General features: G+C 46.0%; 2 protein-coding genes across 3 annotated transcripts; both read right to left on the minus strand.

Moving 5' to 3' along the window:
- Positions 1 to 4,121: 4,121 nt before the first annotated feature.
- MUL1 (mitochondrial E3 ubiquitin protein ligase 1) lies at positions 4,122 to 10,268 on the minus strand. Of its 2 annotated transcripts, none has more exons than XM_055000992.1 (5): positions 10,199 to 10,268; positions 9,113 to 9,259; positions 7,772 to 7,859; positions 6,451 to 6,571; positions 4,122 to 5,278 (listed from the first exon to the last, which is right to left on the minus strand). In XM_055000992.1, the coding sequence occupies exons 2-5, from the start codon at positions 9,230 to 9,232 to the stop codon at positions 4,594 to 4,596; spliced, it is 1,014 nt and encodes a 337-aa protein (XP_054856967.1). In that variant the 5' UTR covers positions 9,233 to 9,259; positions 10,199 to 10,268; the 3' UTR covers positions 4,122 to 4,593. The 2 variants fall into 2 exon arrangements, with proteins under 2 accessions (XP_054856967.1, XP_054856966.1); XM_055000991.1 differs by having other exon boundaries at positions 10,150 to 10,257.
- Positions 10,269 to 10,817: 549 nt separating this feature from the next.
- Positions 10,818 to 13,895, minus strand: LOC129344884 (basic phospholipase A2-like). Its single transcript, XM_055001799.1, has 5 exons — positions 13,813 to 13,895; positions 13,650 to 13,702; positions 12,284 to 12,428; positions 12,074 to 12,180; positions 10,818 to 11,077 (listed from the first exon to the last, which is right to left on the minus strand). The coding sequence occupies exons 1-5, from the start codon at positions 13,893 to 13,895 to the stop codon at positions 10,818 to 10,820; spliced, it is 648 nt and encodes a 215-aa protein (XP_054857774.1).
- Positions 13,896 to 14,962: the final 1,067 nt, after the last annotated feature.

The raw sequence follows: 14,962 nt of genomic DNA on the forward strand, positions 1-14,962 counted from the left end.
GGGGCGGGGCCACCAGCCATGTGATCATTTTCAAGAGGTTCCGGAACTCTGTTTCCCCACGTTCCCCCTGAAAAAAAGCCCTGGCCTTGGGCCACCTCTGGGAATGAATCTTCTTGACCTTTTTGGTGGAAGGGAATCATGCAACCATTATCTTGGCCAGCATGATTTTTGAAGGTGGTAGCGTTACAAAGTATTTGTTGCCACTGCTTAAATGTAGCCTAGCGTGGGCGTGTGTGAGGGGAGCTGTTCGGTTCTTAACTTAATTGGCTGTTATATCACGTCTCGATGGGTCTGTGTTATTACCTCCCCCAATAACCAAACCGACACGTTAACATACGAGGTCTCACTTCCAAACCTTGTTTGAAAAGAATAAACAATTCCCTCTGCCTCAACTTCCCTCCTGAGCTAACAGACGGATCTGCCTGGCTTCATCTAGCAGTTTCATAAAATGTCTGGTTAAACAGAGAAAGCAATATATAGTCCTTTTTTTAAAAAAAAAAAGCTCCATCTCCCAGCCTAAAGAATAGATCCTTGCTCATGCCAGATTTAGATATGCACAAAGCTCAATCAGACCACACCATGACAAGATTTATCACCAGAAGCATTGGAGCACTAAGTGTTTTTAAAAGGTTTAGGAGAAAGGGGCTGTAGCAGTGGTCAGTTTTCATCAGAAAAGGAGCTCTTCTCCCGTCCCCCCCAAAAGAAGGCAAATTTCTTATGGGATAGGCCTACAGTGGCGCTGATCTGGATAGCCCAGGTGAGCCTGATCTTGTCAGATCTCAAAAGCTAAGCAGGGTCAGCCTTGGTTAGGAATTAGATGGGAGACTTCCAATGAAGACCAGGGTGGCAGAGACAGGCAATGGCAAACCACCTGTTAGTCTCTTGCCATGAAAACCCCACCAGGGGTCGTCATGAGTCAGCTAAGACTTGAGGGCACTCTCCACCAGGCCTACAGTGAGGCGATTTTGGCGACTGCTCCTCAGATACGAAATAACTTTCCCTCCAAAGCAGGTCCAGAGCGCTTGGTGCCTGAGGAGGAGAAAAAACTAAATGCACCCTCCTCTCTCTTTCATTGGTACAGGGCCCAATCCTTTGGGAAGCACCCCTGTGTGTGTTTGCAGCGGAACCCTCATTGCAATGTGGCTCTCCAGTGAGTTGTCGTAGCCATGGCTCAGACGTATTTGACTGCTATAAGCAGGGCCACCCCAGGAAGCTGATTTTGGGAGGGGTTCCACTAAAGACCAGCCAATTATCAGTTATTTCTTGTTACCACTATGGAGTGTAGGGGGAGGGGGCGGAGGTCAGTTGGACTTTCTGTCTCTGCCTCCCAAATGTTTTAAGACTGTCACGTTTTAATGTTTTAAGACAGTCACAAAGAGGCCATAACTGAGAGGTTGGGCACATGCTTTTTTGGCCGAAGGTCTGAGGTTCAATTAAAGGGGCTTTCCAGAGAAAGTGATGCCGTGGTGTGGAATTCAGCCTTTCCAGGAACCAAATTTGGACTGCCTAAATTAGGCCGGGCTCTAATCTGGAGAGCCGGGTTTGATTCCCCACTCCTCCACTTGGAGCCAGCTGGGTGACCTTGGGTCAGTCACAGCTCTCTGAGTTCTCTCAGCCCCACCCACCTCACAAGGTGATTATTGTTGTGCGGATAATAATGACACACTTTGTAAAACGCTCTGAGTGGGCGTTAAGATGTCCTGAAGGGCAGTATATAAATTGAATGTTGTTAGTTATTATAAATTATTATTATTAATTTTGTTGTTGTTATAAATGTGTTTACAGAAATACAGCCATTACCATGATCAGGGTGGCCCTTGCTTACTACCACCTCTCAAGATCGCTAATAGTCACAATAGATCAGAGTAGATCCATCTAATCTACCACCATTTCCAGCAGTGGTTGGTGACCGCAGAAAAGCCTGGGCTCTGCGCTGGCAACCGCTCTCCCTCGTAAATGATGACCCATTCTCTTATCACGGCCTGCAGCCAGCAAGAGACCTCTCCTCCATAAACCTGTACAAAGCCCCCTTGAATCCCATCGAAATGGTCCAACTAACTGGACTGCTTGCTTTTGACATTAAGCCTTTCCTCTCTCCCCACTTCTATTACATTTCACTCCCTGACCGAAAACAGGTGGCTGGAGGAGGACGGGCAGAAGAAACCCTCTTTGCTGAAAAACATTGACAGGTACAATAGGATCATGCTTGTGGGAGTGAAAGAGCAGCAAGAAAACAGAAATAGCTCTGAGCGACAGCTCTCTCTCTCTCTCTCTGCTAGCTGTCCTTGTTTACCATCCCACTTTCCCAGCTCTGCCTGGTGAGCGAAAGAGCTTGTGAAGGGATGGATACACTGATTGGCAGGGAGCGCCAACCCTACTAGAGCTGGAACCGGCACATTGGTGTAGCATCACAGATATTTGGTGCCATCTAGAGCTCACTTCAGGAAGCACAAAAATACAGATCCCACAAATAGATTCCATGTAATTTCTTTTGGCTTGAAGGAGGGTCAAGTGGTTCGATTTGCGAGACCCAGGTTCAAATGCTCAGTCTGTGATGGAAACTGGCTGAGTCAGTCACACTCTGAGCCTAACCTACCTAGCAGGGTTGTTGTGAGGATAAAATGGACGAGAGAATGACGTAAGCCACTTTGGATCTCCATGGGGCAGGGAAAAGGTGATGTATAAATGCAGACATTTCCACTTGGCAAAGAGATGAATTAATATTAAAGGCACATTTAGAGATGCTTGTGAAATTCACGGTTGTTGAATTTCTCTCCCACCTGAGATTTGTCTCCTCACCAAAACAATAAAATTGCCCCAACTGCCTTTTTCTCCATTCCTCTAATTACACCTCCAACAAAACTATTATTTAATAAGTATTTGCTTATGTATTTATCTCTCAATACGCTGCCAGAATGTGCAGAAGCCCTTAGAATGTGCCACCCCAGGAACAACAGCAGATCTCAGCCTCCCACCACCTCAGGCCCCAAAAAGGCACCCCCAGACCCATGTGGCCTTAAGAACCGTGCATGAACATAACATGCCATTGACCAGAGAAACAATAATGAATGGAACCAGGGAGATGTGTTTATTCTTAGAAACTTCACTTTTATGCCCCAAAAGATTTACTTGTTGAACAAAAACTACCTGTCCCCCCCCTACTCCCACCCCCCATGTTTCTATGTGGCTCATTGTTCAGAGCATGCCTTCTAATTGGAAGGCGGCCAGCCTGGACCTTGGATTCATGCAGGGAAGCAACAGGAAAACTCCATTCAGAATCATCTGCAGTACACAAACAGCCAACAGTGTGCCAGTAAATATGTTGGATTAGGCCTGGGAAGACCCAGTTCAAATCCCTGCTTTCCATGAATCTGAGGGGCGGGCGGGCTGGCCTCAGGGCAATCACTCTCTCTGTCTCAACGACCTCACAAAATCGTTATGAAGATAAAGTGGAGGAAGAGCTGAATAAAAATACACTAAATAAGTAAATAAATTCTGCTTTGGCAAACAAATGGTTCGATCGTGTCCTGTGCAAAGAAATGCATCAGAATTCTCTGCCCAACCAAAGAGCCATTGGAAGACATGGGAGGAGCACTGACTCATAGAGAGATGCAGCAAGCAATCTCCTCAGTAGACAGGTTGTTTATGAGATGCGTGTTTATTAATTAATAAAAAATCAAGTCCTGTTATTGCTGCTTTTATATGGAAAACAAAAAGGGGAACTGACAACATTTGCTAGCATCGGTATTTCTGGAAACTGGCTGTCTGGTTTTCAAAGGAAAATAAAGGGTAATCAAACATTACTCATTTCCACAGGGCTTGGCTTTCCAATTTAGAGCATTCATTCTCGAGAAGCTTGATGGTTTAAGTTTCCCTAAGTCAGACCTTACAACAGAATGGAATCGTGCTGCTGGACTTTCTTTTCACAACGGGAGAGCACGGCTAGGATTACAGGGCACCGAGAAGAGAGCCTTTAGTGACACGCACACACAGCTCCCCACCATTTTTCTATCCTCTTGCGTTTTGTGCTGTCCAATCTACTCATCCCTTGCCCTCTCCACCACTCCTAGCCAAAACATGTGAACATACTTGAACCACAAACACAGAAAGCAGAACAGGTGCCCGTTTAATTTGTGCAATTTATTGTGGGTGCAGAATTTGGAGTTTCTTCATGCGGAACTGGGAGATTTAAAATTTGCTCTGTGCAAAACACACACACAGCACCGGTGACAGGCAGTTCGAAAGGAGCAGACAGACCAGAAACACTGTCCTGTTCATTCTTGTGTAGGAAACACAAAGATTGGTAACACAGAATTGTGTACACGTGAATTCTCAAACGGAGAAGGACCTCTATTTCGGCATAATGTCCAAAGCTACAGCAAGCGGTCCAAAATCAGAAGCAGGCCAGCATTTCAGAAGCCCGTTCTTGATTCTCAGCTAATACAGCTCAACTCAGTCTGCTGTTGCCAGAAGGGAAAACAAACTACTGAATGTCCAACAACCCCAGACATCCTCTGCAGGGCATCACAGCGACGTTCAAAGAACCATCCTTTGTAATAAGGTAGCTTCCAAGGAGATTTTAGATGACAATGTTCAGCTGTTATACAGTGGCACAACCCTTGTGATTTCATGTCTACAAATGGGACACTTGGGGGGCTTCTGGAGCGCTTGGTAGCATTTGTCACACGAGCAAACATGCCCGCACTCGAGGAAGACACAAGACCGGGTGTCGCTCAGGCAGATGACGCAAGTGTTGCTGGTTGTGTCGCCAGCTGCCGCACTCATTTGCTGCAGGTGCCGCTTCTCTCGGTGGCGGCGGTATTGCCTGTGCAGGAGGAAGAGGAACAAGGCGCAGGTGGCAAAGCCGAAAACAACCGTCAGGACTTTCCAGAGCCGGACACTGGATTCTTGCTTCTGAAGCAAGGAGTCGAAATCCTGGCTGCTCAAGTAATACCGCATCCCCTGCTTGGGCGGCTGCAATTTGATGGTGTTATTGTCCAGGACTAGCTCCCCCACACCTGTGAGCATCACTCCCACCTTCAGCATCTCTTCTGTCTCCTGGATGCCCTTGGGACGCTCCCCGCTGATGTAATGTCCAATCACATCCGTGAAGGACTGCACGGAGGGGTGGAATTTTTCATAAACTGTCTCTAGGCTGAGTTCAGCAGCATCCAGGGGTTTCAATACCTTCACCGCGACATCGGTTCCACCTTCCTGGGGCACCAAGTCAAAGGACACTGTGTTGGTTCTCTGGTGAATGATCTTTTCATAATCATTCCTGGAGGACAACAAGAAGTCAAGTCAGTGCCAGAAAGAGCACAAAAGGACTTGCCTATTAGTTGTACCGCCTGCCACATCAACACAGCCTCACAGTTACACACAATACCAGCTCCTCCACCATCTTTAAAGACTATGAACGAGCAAATAAAACTGGAGAGGCAACCTGGAAATAACAACTGAAGCAGAAAACAACCAGGCTATACATAAGCATCAATGTGTGTGTATGGATGTGTCCCTTCCTCATCCTCCACATATACCCCCTATAACTGCCTACAGGTTTTACATAACTCTTCCAGGCTGTCTACTTCTGCCAGCCTACACATGGGTGAAATCAACAACAGCTTGTACAGTAGACGGGCTTTCTCTGTGGTGGCCCCTAACCCGTGGAATGGCCTACCTGAGGAGGTCAGGAGAGCCCCCACTCCCCTGGCTTTCCGCAAATGATGCAAAACCAGATTATTCAGAAAGGCTTTTTACTCAGATAGGAGGGCAGTATTGTAGGGAGGGGGTCTCAGATGCTTCGCTAATGAGTTAGGGACAATAGACTTCACCACTATGTTGCCTTACATACTATCTGTTGCTTTAAATATGTGCACCTATGAGCTACCTGTGCCTCATGTTGTCTAACGTCAGTCCTAGAATTATGTTCTGTTTCAGCACTTCTTCAACTCTGTATTGGATTCTTGCTAATGTTATGTCTTTGTAAACTTGTATTCATTCACCCTAGGGCATTGTTTATGGAAATGTCCTTGATACTGTATGGAAATGTCCTTGATACTGATTGTAATAATTTCTCACTGTGTAATCCGCCTTGAGTCTCAGTAAGAAAGGCAGACTATAAATGGCGTAAATAATAAGTATAAAGGTCTTAATAAAATGTAAAGTGGCAGCATAGACTGTGATAGGGCGGACTGCAAGAGGACATGGGGGCAGGGTATGCACATCTCATGGGGGGGGGGGTTACACATGACACTGCTGCACGCGACTTTGGCTTTTGCAAATGCAGCATACAACCACCTAATCTTCACTCAATAAACAGAACAGTCTGCCTCGTCTCGCCTGCCCATTCTGATAATTTCTCCACCCACTCGCTCACTCAAGCCCACGAAACCAGGGGAAGACGCATCCTCCTTTGCCGGCTCTCGAGACGAAGAGCACCTGGATACCTACCAGAGGTGGGTGGTCCGGTTCCACACCATCTTATGTTCCTGCAGCGTCAGCCTCTGAACCACACCCTTGCAGTTCTCCACAAACTGGCTGTTAAGCGTTTCCTTAACGGATCGCACAACACCTGTTGGACGGGGGGGAAAAACACCATGCTACAAACAAGCTGAAACGTACAGTAGGAATAGCCCTTCTGTTACGCCGTAGCAAGCCCAGCTGACAGAACGATTATAAACTTTTCAAATGATCAGCAAGTTGAAGAACTGGGAGGAACATAAGAGGAGAAGATCAAAGGTCCAACTGGTCCCGGCATCCATTCAGCCTACTTGGGGGAAGGGGCGGGGCTGCCATATGGAACTGGGGTTAGTGGGTGGGGTTGAGTCCCTGTGGTCAGTTTCTCTACAGGGTTCAGTTTCAGAACTTCGAAATTAGTCTGGTTGGTACTTCCCAGCATCAGAATTGAGGGCCTTAACCTTAAAGCCACAAGTTCTATAGAAAAACTGCCCTATGGAGCTGGGCGGGGGGCGGGGGGCGGGGGAGGTAAGGAGCAAGCTCATAACGACCAACAGCATTTCCCAAAGCAAACTGGAAAGCAAGGGGGCATGTTACTCTATTGTATCGAAGCTCATTGCCATACTCTGGAAACAAACCTAACCCTAAACCTCCATGTAGTCTCTGGTAGTAGCCAAAGCAGTGGATGCTGGCACCTCCTCCTAAGGAACTTTTGAGCCAGAATGCTTCCTGGTGCACAACCACTTTACATCCACACTCGTAAATATAAGCCACGATTGTCCCAGAGATCTATGAGAAAGCGCAGCTCCTGAACGCTCTCCCTAATGAAGTACCAGTGAACCTCCCTGAGCCTTTGGAGTGATTTTCCGCAGTCTTAAAACGCTGCGGGTCTCCCCTCTATCAGTCCCGTGGCTCTGGCCCTTCACACACTGGGAACTGCTTCCTCTCTTGTGTGCAGCGAAGGCCTCTCAGCGATTCTGAGAAGGCCCTGCTAGTTATGCCACTCACGTTTACTGCAGCACAGATAAAGCAGAAGTATTGAGAGGACCTATGGAGCTCCACCTGGGGAGACTTGCTCAAGTAAGAGCATCTTTCAAAAGTCTTGCTGCATGACCTTTCTGCTTGGTTTGCCTTTGGATGTACAGCCTTCCAACGGGAAAGAAACTCTGAATACACTTTCCACCACGTGATTTTTTTAGGGTGTGTGTGTTGTTTTCACACTGCAATTATACCATAATTCACCCTGACTGAGGGGGCAGGCTTCCAGATGAATGGGAAATAAGAAATCACCCCCATCGCTACCCACAGACTCTACCTTCTATCACCGCATAAGGGACACACTTTCCAGGCGCTTCCATGAGAATAGACTTCAAGTTCTGGTCTAGGGTGATCTTTTTGGCTCCCTAGAGAAGCAAGAGGAACATCAGTAAGAGTCGCAGTTGGGTCAGCACTTTCACAGCAGAAGAAGTGAGTGTGGTCACATCCCAACCATCACCAGGGTCAAGTCTGCCACACCTTGGCAAACAAACTGAAGAACTTTGTGCACCTTCCGATCTTCCTTTTCAGAAAGGCTTTGGCTGGTTTGTATTAACATCGTTGAGCAAGCTGGGAGTTTCTTTTAGTTAAGAAGTAGGACATAAGTTTTAAAATGAATGTGCACACACTCAAAAACAAACAAAAACGGAGCGACACAGGAAACTGATGTTTCAATGAATGCAACTTCCTAGAGAGATCCACTTCCTGCGAGCTTTGTGAATGCAACTCTGCCGATAAATACACAGTATTTCTGCTGTTCGTCTAGTGCGTGCCAGATGCAAGTTGCTTGGGTCCCCATTCGGAAGAAAGGCAAGCTGCTAATAAATAAATCATTGGGCAGCTCTAAGCGATAGAACTAACAAGCTAGTTACTGAAGAGGAAATGATGTTGATTGAGCAGGATATTATCCATACGTTTGTGAAGCTACCTGGGTCTTAATAGCGTAAATGGCGGGAGCGGGGTATGGAGTGCAACTGAAAAGCATGAGTCTGGTGTTCAAGAAGTCTACGGTTCAATCCACAGTTTAGAAAGGATCACAGGTAACAGATCTAGAAAAAGACTATTACTTGTAGGGGTGCTGCCAGTCAGAAGCGATAATAAAGGACCTGCACAGACTTGCTACCAACCATGTTGCATACAGATACATAGCAGGTAATAACACAACCCGGTCATGTTAGCCTTTCTAATTCTGCCGTCCTGCTCACCCAACTGCCCTATAACTAGGGAAACAGGCCACAAGTCAAATATATCTTCATCATAACATTTCCTCTTGTTTTCACAGGAGGTTTCCCAAGTAGTCATGTCAGATAATCATGTCGGAACAGCACATTTTAAAAATCAGAGCTGGGCTACACATTCAAGACCAAAGCAGCTTTTAGAAACTCATGTTTATCAGAAGGACTTTAAAATGCTCAGCCACTGGCAAGACAACACCAAGTCCTTTGGCTGTTCCTTCACTCCAGGAGGGCAAAACAGACAAGAGGCGAGTCACAATTCCAAGTCAGACCCAACCTTCCTTAGAATTATGCAAGGATGACCTTTTAAGATTCAACAGCCAGGTTTAGCTGCTTTCCCCTGTGAGTAGCTGCAATGTAGAACCCAGCTATAAGAAGCAACTAACCTTCAGACTGTGAACAACCTTTGATTTTTGTCTGTAAATGGCATATAAAATTGCGGTGACAGCTGAGCTGGTAGCCAGGAGAATGAGTTGACCAGTCGAAGGACGTCCACCTGCATCCATTTTGTGTTCTAGCCCCAATATATTTGTCTGGAAAGGGAAAAAGAGGAAGAATGGTTTGGGGTGCTTAAAATCTCTCCCAGCTTTGCTTAATGTCCATGTGAACTCTAAAGCTACATCATACTCTACATCATTGTGTATGATTTATTGTTGTGACTCACCCTGAACCTGCTTGTGGGGAGGGCAGAATATAAATGGAATTAATTAAATAAATAAGACTCTGTTTTGATCAATTTCGAGTTTAAATGCCAGCAGCTCATTAGATCCTAACCAAACAACCTAATCAAGAGTTACATGGTATTCAGCAGCTTGAGCTCACTGTCTGTGATACAGTGGCTGGCCCTAATTTTAAAAAGTTCGGGATTTATTTTCTAGACCAGCATAGATGCCTGCAATCTTCATCTTTCCAATGAAGTCTTCCAATGAACCCCTGGCCCAGCAAAAACTCCTGCATATGACCCTTCCACCAGCCGTTACAGGCCTGCAATTCAAAATATCAAGGACCTTACAGCAACTCCCATTCTCTCTCCTTTAGGGTTGCCAACTCCAGATTGGGAAATTCCTGGAGATTTTGGAAGCAGAGCCTGCGGAGAGCTGGGTTGGGGGGAAGGGGAGGACCTCAGTGGAGTAAAATGCCCTAGAGTCCACCCTCCAAAGCAGCCATTTCTTCCAGGGAAACTGATCTCAGTGGCTTGAAGATCAATTGCAATACTAGGCATCTCCAGGCACCACCTGGAGGTTGGCAACTTGACTCTGCTTCCCACTCCCGCGTCCCATGGCAACGACCCCTTCTCTCCTTGAAGCCCCCACCGCTAGCCTCCTCGTTGCCGTGACAACGAATGGCAAGCCTCTCTAGCCGAGCCCCTCTCGCTGCTCCCAAAGGCTTCCCCAGCGGCCTCCCAACGCTCCACCACATTCACCCCTCCCGAGCAAAGGATCGCTCGACGCTCGCCCTTCTTCTCGCTCTACCCCGTTCGAAAACCCCCAAATCTTCCGGGACACTCAGAAGGAGGAGAACGGAAACTTCTCCGGAGACCGGCGACGCCTGATGACGTTAAAAAGGCGTCGCTAGATGCCTAGACGGCCACACAGAAAGAGACTTCCGGCTTCTTGGGGAGTGGTACCGCTCTAGGCCTTGTTGACTCTGTGGTGAGCCTTTTTATTATGCATAAGTTGCCAATCTCCCGGTGGAGCATTGCGATCTCCCGCAATTTCCAACGCCGTAGCTGGCAACACTACAAGCTGCCTGTGATGGGTGACTCTAGCTTTAGACCTCTTTCTCATCACCACCAATAGTACCAGTCCTATTACTGACTGCTGGAGGCTTTCTTCCGTGCAAATGAATAAAGGGGCAAAAATACGGTGTCAGGAAAAAACACGCGCACACACACACACAAAGGAGCCCCCCACAATTCCAAAATGGAAATAAATTAATTTGGCTACTTAATTGTGTTGTTTTAAAATTCATTAACAAGATTTAAGGCTCTTCCAAAAAAATATATCTTTTAAGTCACCTTCCAAAGTGAAGGTGGAACTCCTAAGGGGTTGGGGAGGGAGGTTGAATTCATGATAAATGTTACATCAACGGTCAAATTCCTTTCCCCCCAGTTCCCTTCTGTTTCGTGAGAGCTCCAAAGTTCTTCTTTAACATAAGGGTCTTTTTCTTCCACAGTCCTTCGTGCATCGTTCCTTTGCCAGGGGGACATTTTGGAGGGTTCTCCCTGCACCAGAGGTCAGGATAATGATGGAGGGACTTGTTGTAGGTCCTGCTTGCCTTCCTGAAACAGAGGCTTGCTTCCCGGTCGCATTCACACACCCGTGTGGGACAGCCGGACTTCTCTCCGTTCTCTGCAGAAACAATAGTGCCCTTTACTATAATGGAATGAGTGTACATTCTGAGCCTCTAGCATTAAGCTTTTGAGTAACTCCTAAGACTTTTTGAGAGCTCTGGCCCTCTTGACGGTTTCTTTTTGCCAGATTCCTCATTTCAGAGAAATTTCCTCTTTTGAAGTCAATTCTGACAATGTAAGGGTTCTCTGGCACTTTCCCACATACATATTATTAATTATGTTTGATGCCATTGTTGTCACTGTTACCAGCTGGTTCAACCGTATCTACATCTCACACTCGGTCCTGGGCAGCACCACTGAAGATTGGGTCGCCTCCCCTCTGGTCAGTTTGGTGACTATTTGTTCCAGCTCACACCCATTTAGGGTATCTAGAAATTTTACATCTTTGACATGACTGGAACACATATTTTTCCAGTCAATATGAGGGTAGTTAAATTCGCCCATTATTCCAATTCCCTCTCCTTTGGATGCCTCCCTGATTTGATTCTCTATCTCAACATTACCTGGAGCATCTTGTTCAGGAGGCCAATAACACCCAGTACTAAATGATTTTTGGGTGCCAGTATTGTGATACATAGCAAATCTGTGAAGAAGTCCATCTTTTTAAAGGTTTCTGGCTTGTTAGACACTATGCCCTCTTTAACGTACGTAGCCCAATGATTTGTAGGCACACTAGGAATGCTTAATTCCCCATATGCCTTATTTTTAACACCCATGAGCTAATATGTCTGCTGAAAGAAAATCCAATTTTTTCATCACTCAGACCATAGTTTTCTGTTGCAGAGCAAATATTATTTTCTACCCTCAGTTCCTTCTTTTTTTAAAAAAAGCTGGTTTCCTTTCAGAATCGCAGGCTACTATTGGTTAGTACCAATGCCATCACTTGTGACCAGCAACATGCTTCTTTCCCTCACCTCTCTGCCCACCCTCTGCACCATTTTTAAAATGTTCCTAATGTGTCCATGTGACTATCTGCAATGTGCCTGGTACTCACCACAGAAGACATCATCATTGACGATCGTGAAGGTGTAGTGATCAATCAGTGGGTGGCACTTCTGCATATATAAACTATCATAACAGCAGTCATGGTTGTAGCAGCACCTTGAGGGGGACAAAAGCACAGGAAGAAGCTCCCATTTACAACCTAAGCATATCACATTTTTACTCCCAGACTCTGCTGAGAGATTTACTAACCCAAACTCACATGTCTGTCTTGTCCCTTGGCTTTCCCTTCCCTTCCTTTCCGCAATAGCATCCGTATCCGATGAAATAGATGAGAGCATTTTTCCCTGTAATCCTTTGAATCATCCTGCTGAAGTGGAGGGGGCTGCTATTAATTGTGTCAGAAACTGCAAAAGAAGAAGTAAAATTGAGATGAGGGGGAGGTTCCTAATTGGTTCATTTGGTTCTCAATAGAAGTTTGGATTCAAGGAAGCCAGATCCAACCACTTAACTACTATGCTAAAGCAGCTCTTCTGTACAGCTTAGTGCCCCACTCAGAGCAGTGAACAAAGTCAATGTTGTCATTATCCCCACAATACAGCTGGAGAGCTGGGGCTGAGAAGAGTGGCTTACCCAAGGCCACCTGTTGAGCTCATGGCAGTAGTGGGATTCGAACCAGTAGAGTGCTGATTCACAACCCAACCATTTAACCACTATGCTACAGCAGCTAATGATAAAGATGGAGGCAGAACCTGAAGATGGAACGAAGAATCTGAACAATAGTGCTACTGAACTATAAGGGGCCGTTTTCACACGTCTTACCTGCCACCAGATCATCGCGCAAAACACCCGGAAGACAGCATCTTCTCGTGCGAAATCACGCCAGGAAGACGCTGTCATCCGGGAGTTCTGCGCGAAATCATGTCTTCCTGGCATGATTTCGTGCAAGAAAACGCTGTCTTCCGGGTGTTTTGCGCGATGTTCCAGCAGCAGGAAAGACATGTGAAAACAGCCAGGGTTGATGGCAAGCAATAGTTTTTTATGAAAGTTGAAAAAAACTTTAAAAAGTATATTATTAGAAAGACTACTGGTATGTGTGCTCAGCAACCAGGATTCTATTCCTAGCTTCTTATCCATGTGCATGAAATCATTTTTATACCCATCTGCATCCCTATTAGGAATGATCTCAAATTTCTCATCCCAGCTGTTTCAACATCACAATCCCCATTTTGATTTTTTCTCCCTGGTGCGCATCAAACTGAGATTCTTTGATTTCATGCAACGTTCTGTTTCCTTGCACTTAGGACATTTTCCAACATTGTTTGTGCATCAATAAATCAGCGTTATACATTATGCCACACATGTATAAATGGTATACATTATAATATAAATACTGTATGATGTGCTTTTCAAAACCTTACCCCATGTACACACAATATTAATGAATCTAAAAAAAACCAGTTATGAAGAAGAGAGAAGCAAAACCATTTACAAAACAATAAACCAGTTGCTTATAAATGAGGGGCCAGTTGCTCATTGTTAGCACCTGCCCAGTTCAAGACAAGATGCCTCTATCACTCTTTTAGAAGGAGAGGAGTGAGCACGGTGAGGTATTTTCCAGAACTCACCACTTGCAACCAGGATAACCAGGAGGAAAAGCCGTTTCATAGCAGGGACCAACCTGACAAGGAGAAAATAGATTTAAGTACCACGTTATTATCAGGGATCAAACTGCCAATTATCAATGCCAAACCAGAAATTGCTTAAATCCTATTATTATAATGCTCTTACAGGCCTTCGTACATCACATTTTCGTGGCCCACCCCCAACCCGTTTTGGGCGGCAATCTCGACAGTGAAATTGCACTCCTGCATGTACAAAGAAGGCTGTACCACACAGAGGAGCACACACACACCAGCTCAACATATTCCACAAACCAGTCATTCTTGGGAAGACAGGACCACATTCTAGGTCTTGGCAGGATCAAAGCTCCTGTTCTGGTGTCAGGAAGGATGGGGGTATCCGTTCCCTGTGAAACTTTTGGGTGGTGGTGAAAAGTGCTGTCAAGTCATCGCTGACTTATGGCGACCCCTGCTGGGGTTGTCAAGGCAAGAGACTAACAGAAAGGGTTTGCCATTGCCTGCTTCTGCAACCCTGGGTTTTTTTTGGAGGTCTCCCATCCAATTACTAATCCAAGCCAACCCTGCTTAGCTTCCAAGACCCGATGAGATCACGTTTGCCTGGACTGTCCAGGTCAGGGTGCGAAACTTTCTAGATGGCATCTAACTTCAACTAGTTAACATTCCACAAAATCAGCTTGTGCATCAGCCTGGACAGCTCCCTGCTGATCGGCTTTCCTGCTCTCCCAGCCCTGGACTGCCTCTTTGCTTATCTGTCAGGTTTCTGGTGTGGTTCTGAATTGCTGGACAGCTCTAGCTCTGCTTTGATGGGCTCCCAGACCTCTGTGGCTATGAAACCTTGCTAGAGAGATTGGAAATGGACAACTGCAGGACAACTTCACTCTTGTTTTGCCTAAATGTGGTATAATGGTTAACGTCCTGGCCCCAACCTGGTGGAACTCTCTGTCTGTGGAAACCCAGCCCAGCTGCAAGACAAAGATGTTCCGCCAGGCATATGGGGGTTGAGGCGGGCGGGCAGAAAAAGCACCTCCTGCCAGGGGTGGGATTATTGCCCCCCAGATTGTTGTCATCTGGTAGCTGGCCACCCTGCCCCACACATGTGTTTTAATGTTTGGGTGATGTGACTGATGTTTTAATCTAAGTTATGTAATTTGTTTTGAGCCCATTTGTGATCTGCTTTGAGCCCATTTGCAGGGAGAGCAGAATATAAATTGAATGAATGAATGAATGAATGAATGAATGAATGAATGAATGAATGAATGAATGAATGAATGAATGAATGAATGAATGGAGTGTTAGAC

Source organism: Eublepharis macularius, chromosome 17, assembly GCF_028583425.1.
Source record: "Eublepharis macularius isolate TG4126 chromosome 17, MPM_Emac_v1.0, whole genome shotgun sequence".
In the NCBI taxonomy this organism is placed as follows: Eukaryota; Metazoa; Chordata; class Lepidosauria; order Squamata; family Eublepharidae; genus Eublepharis; species Eublepharis macularius.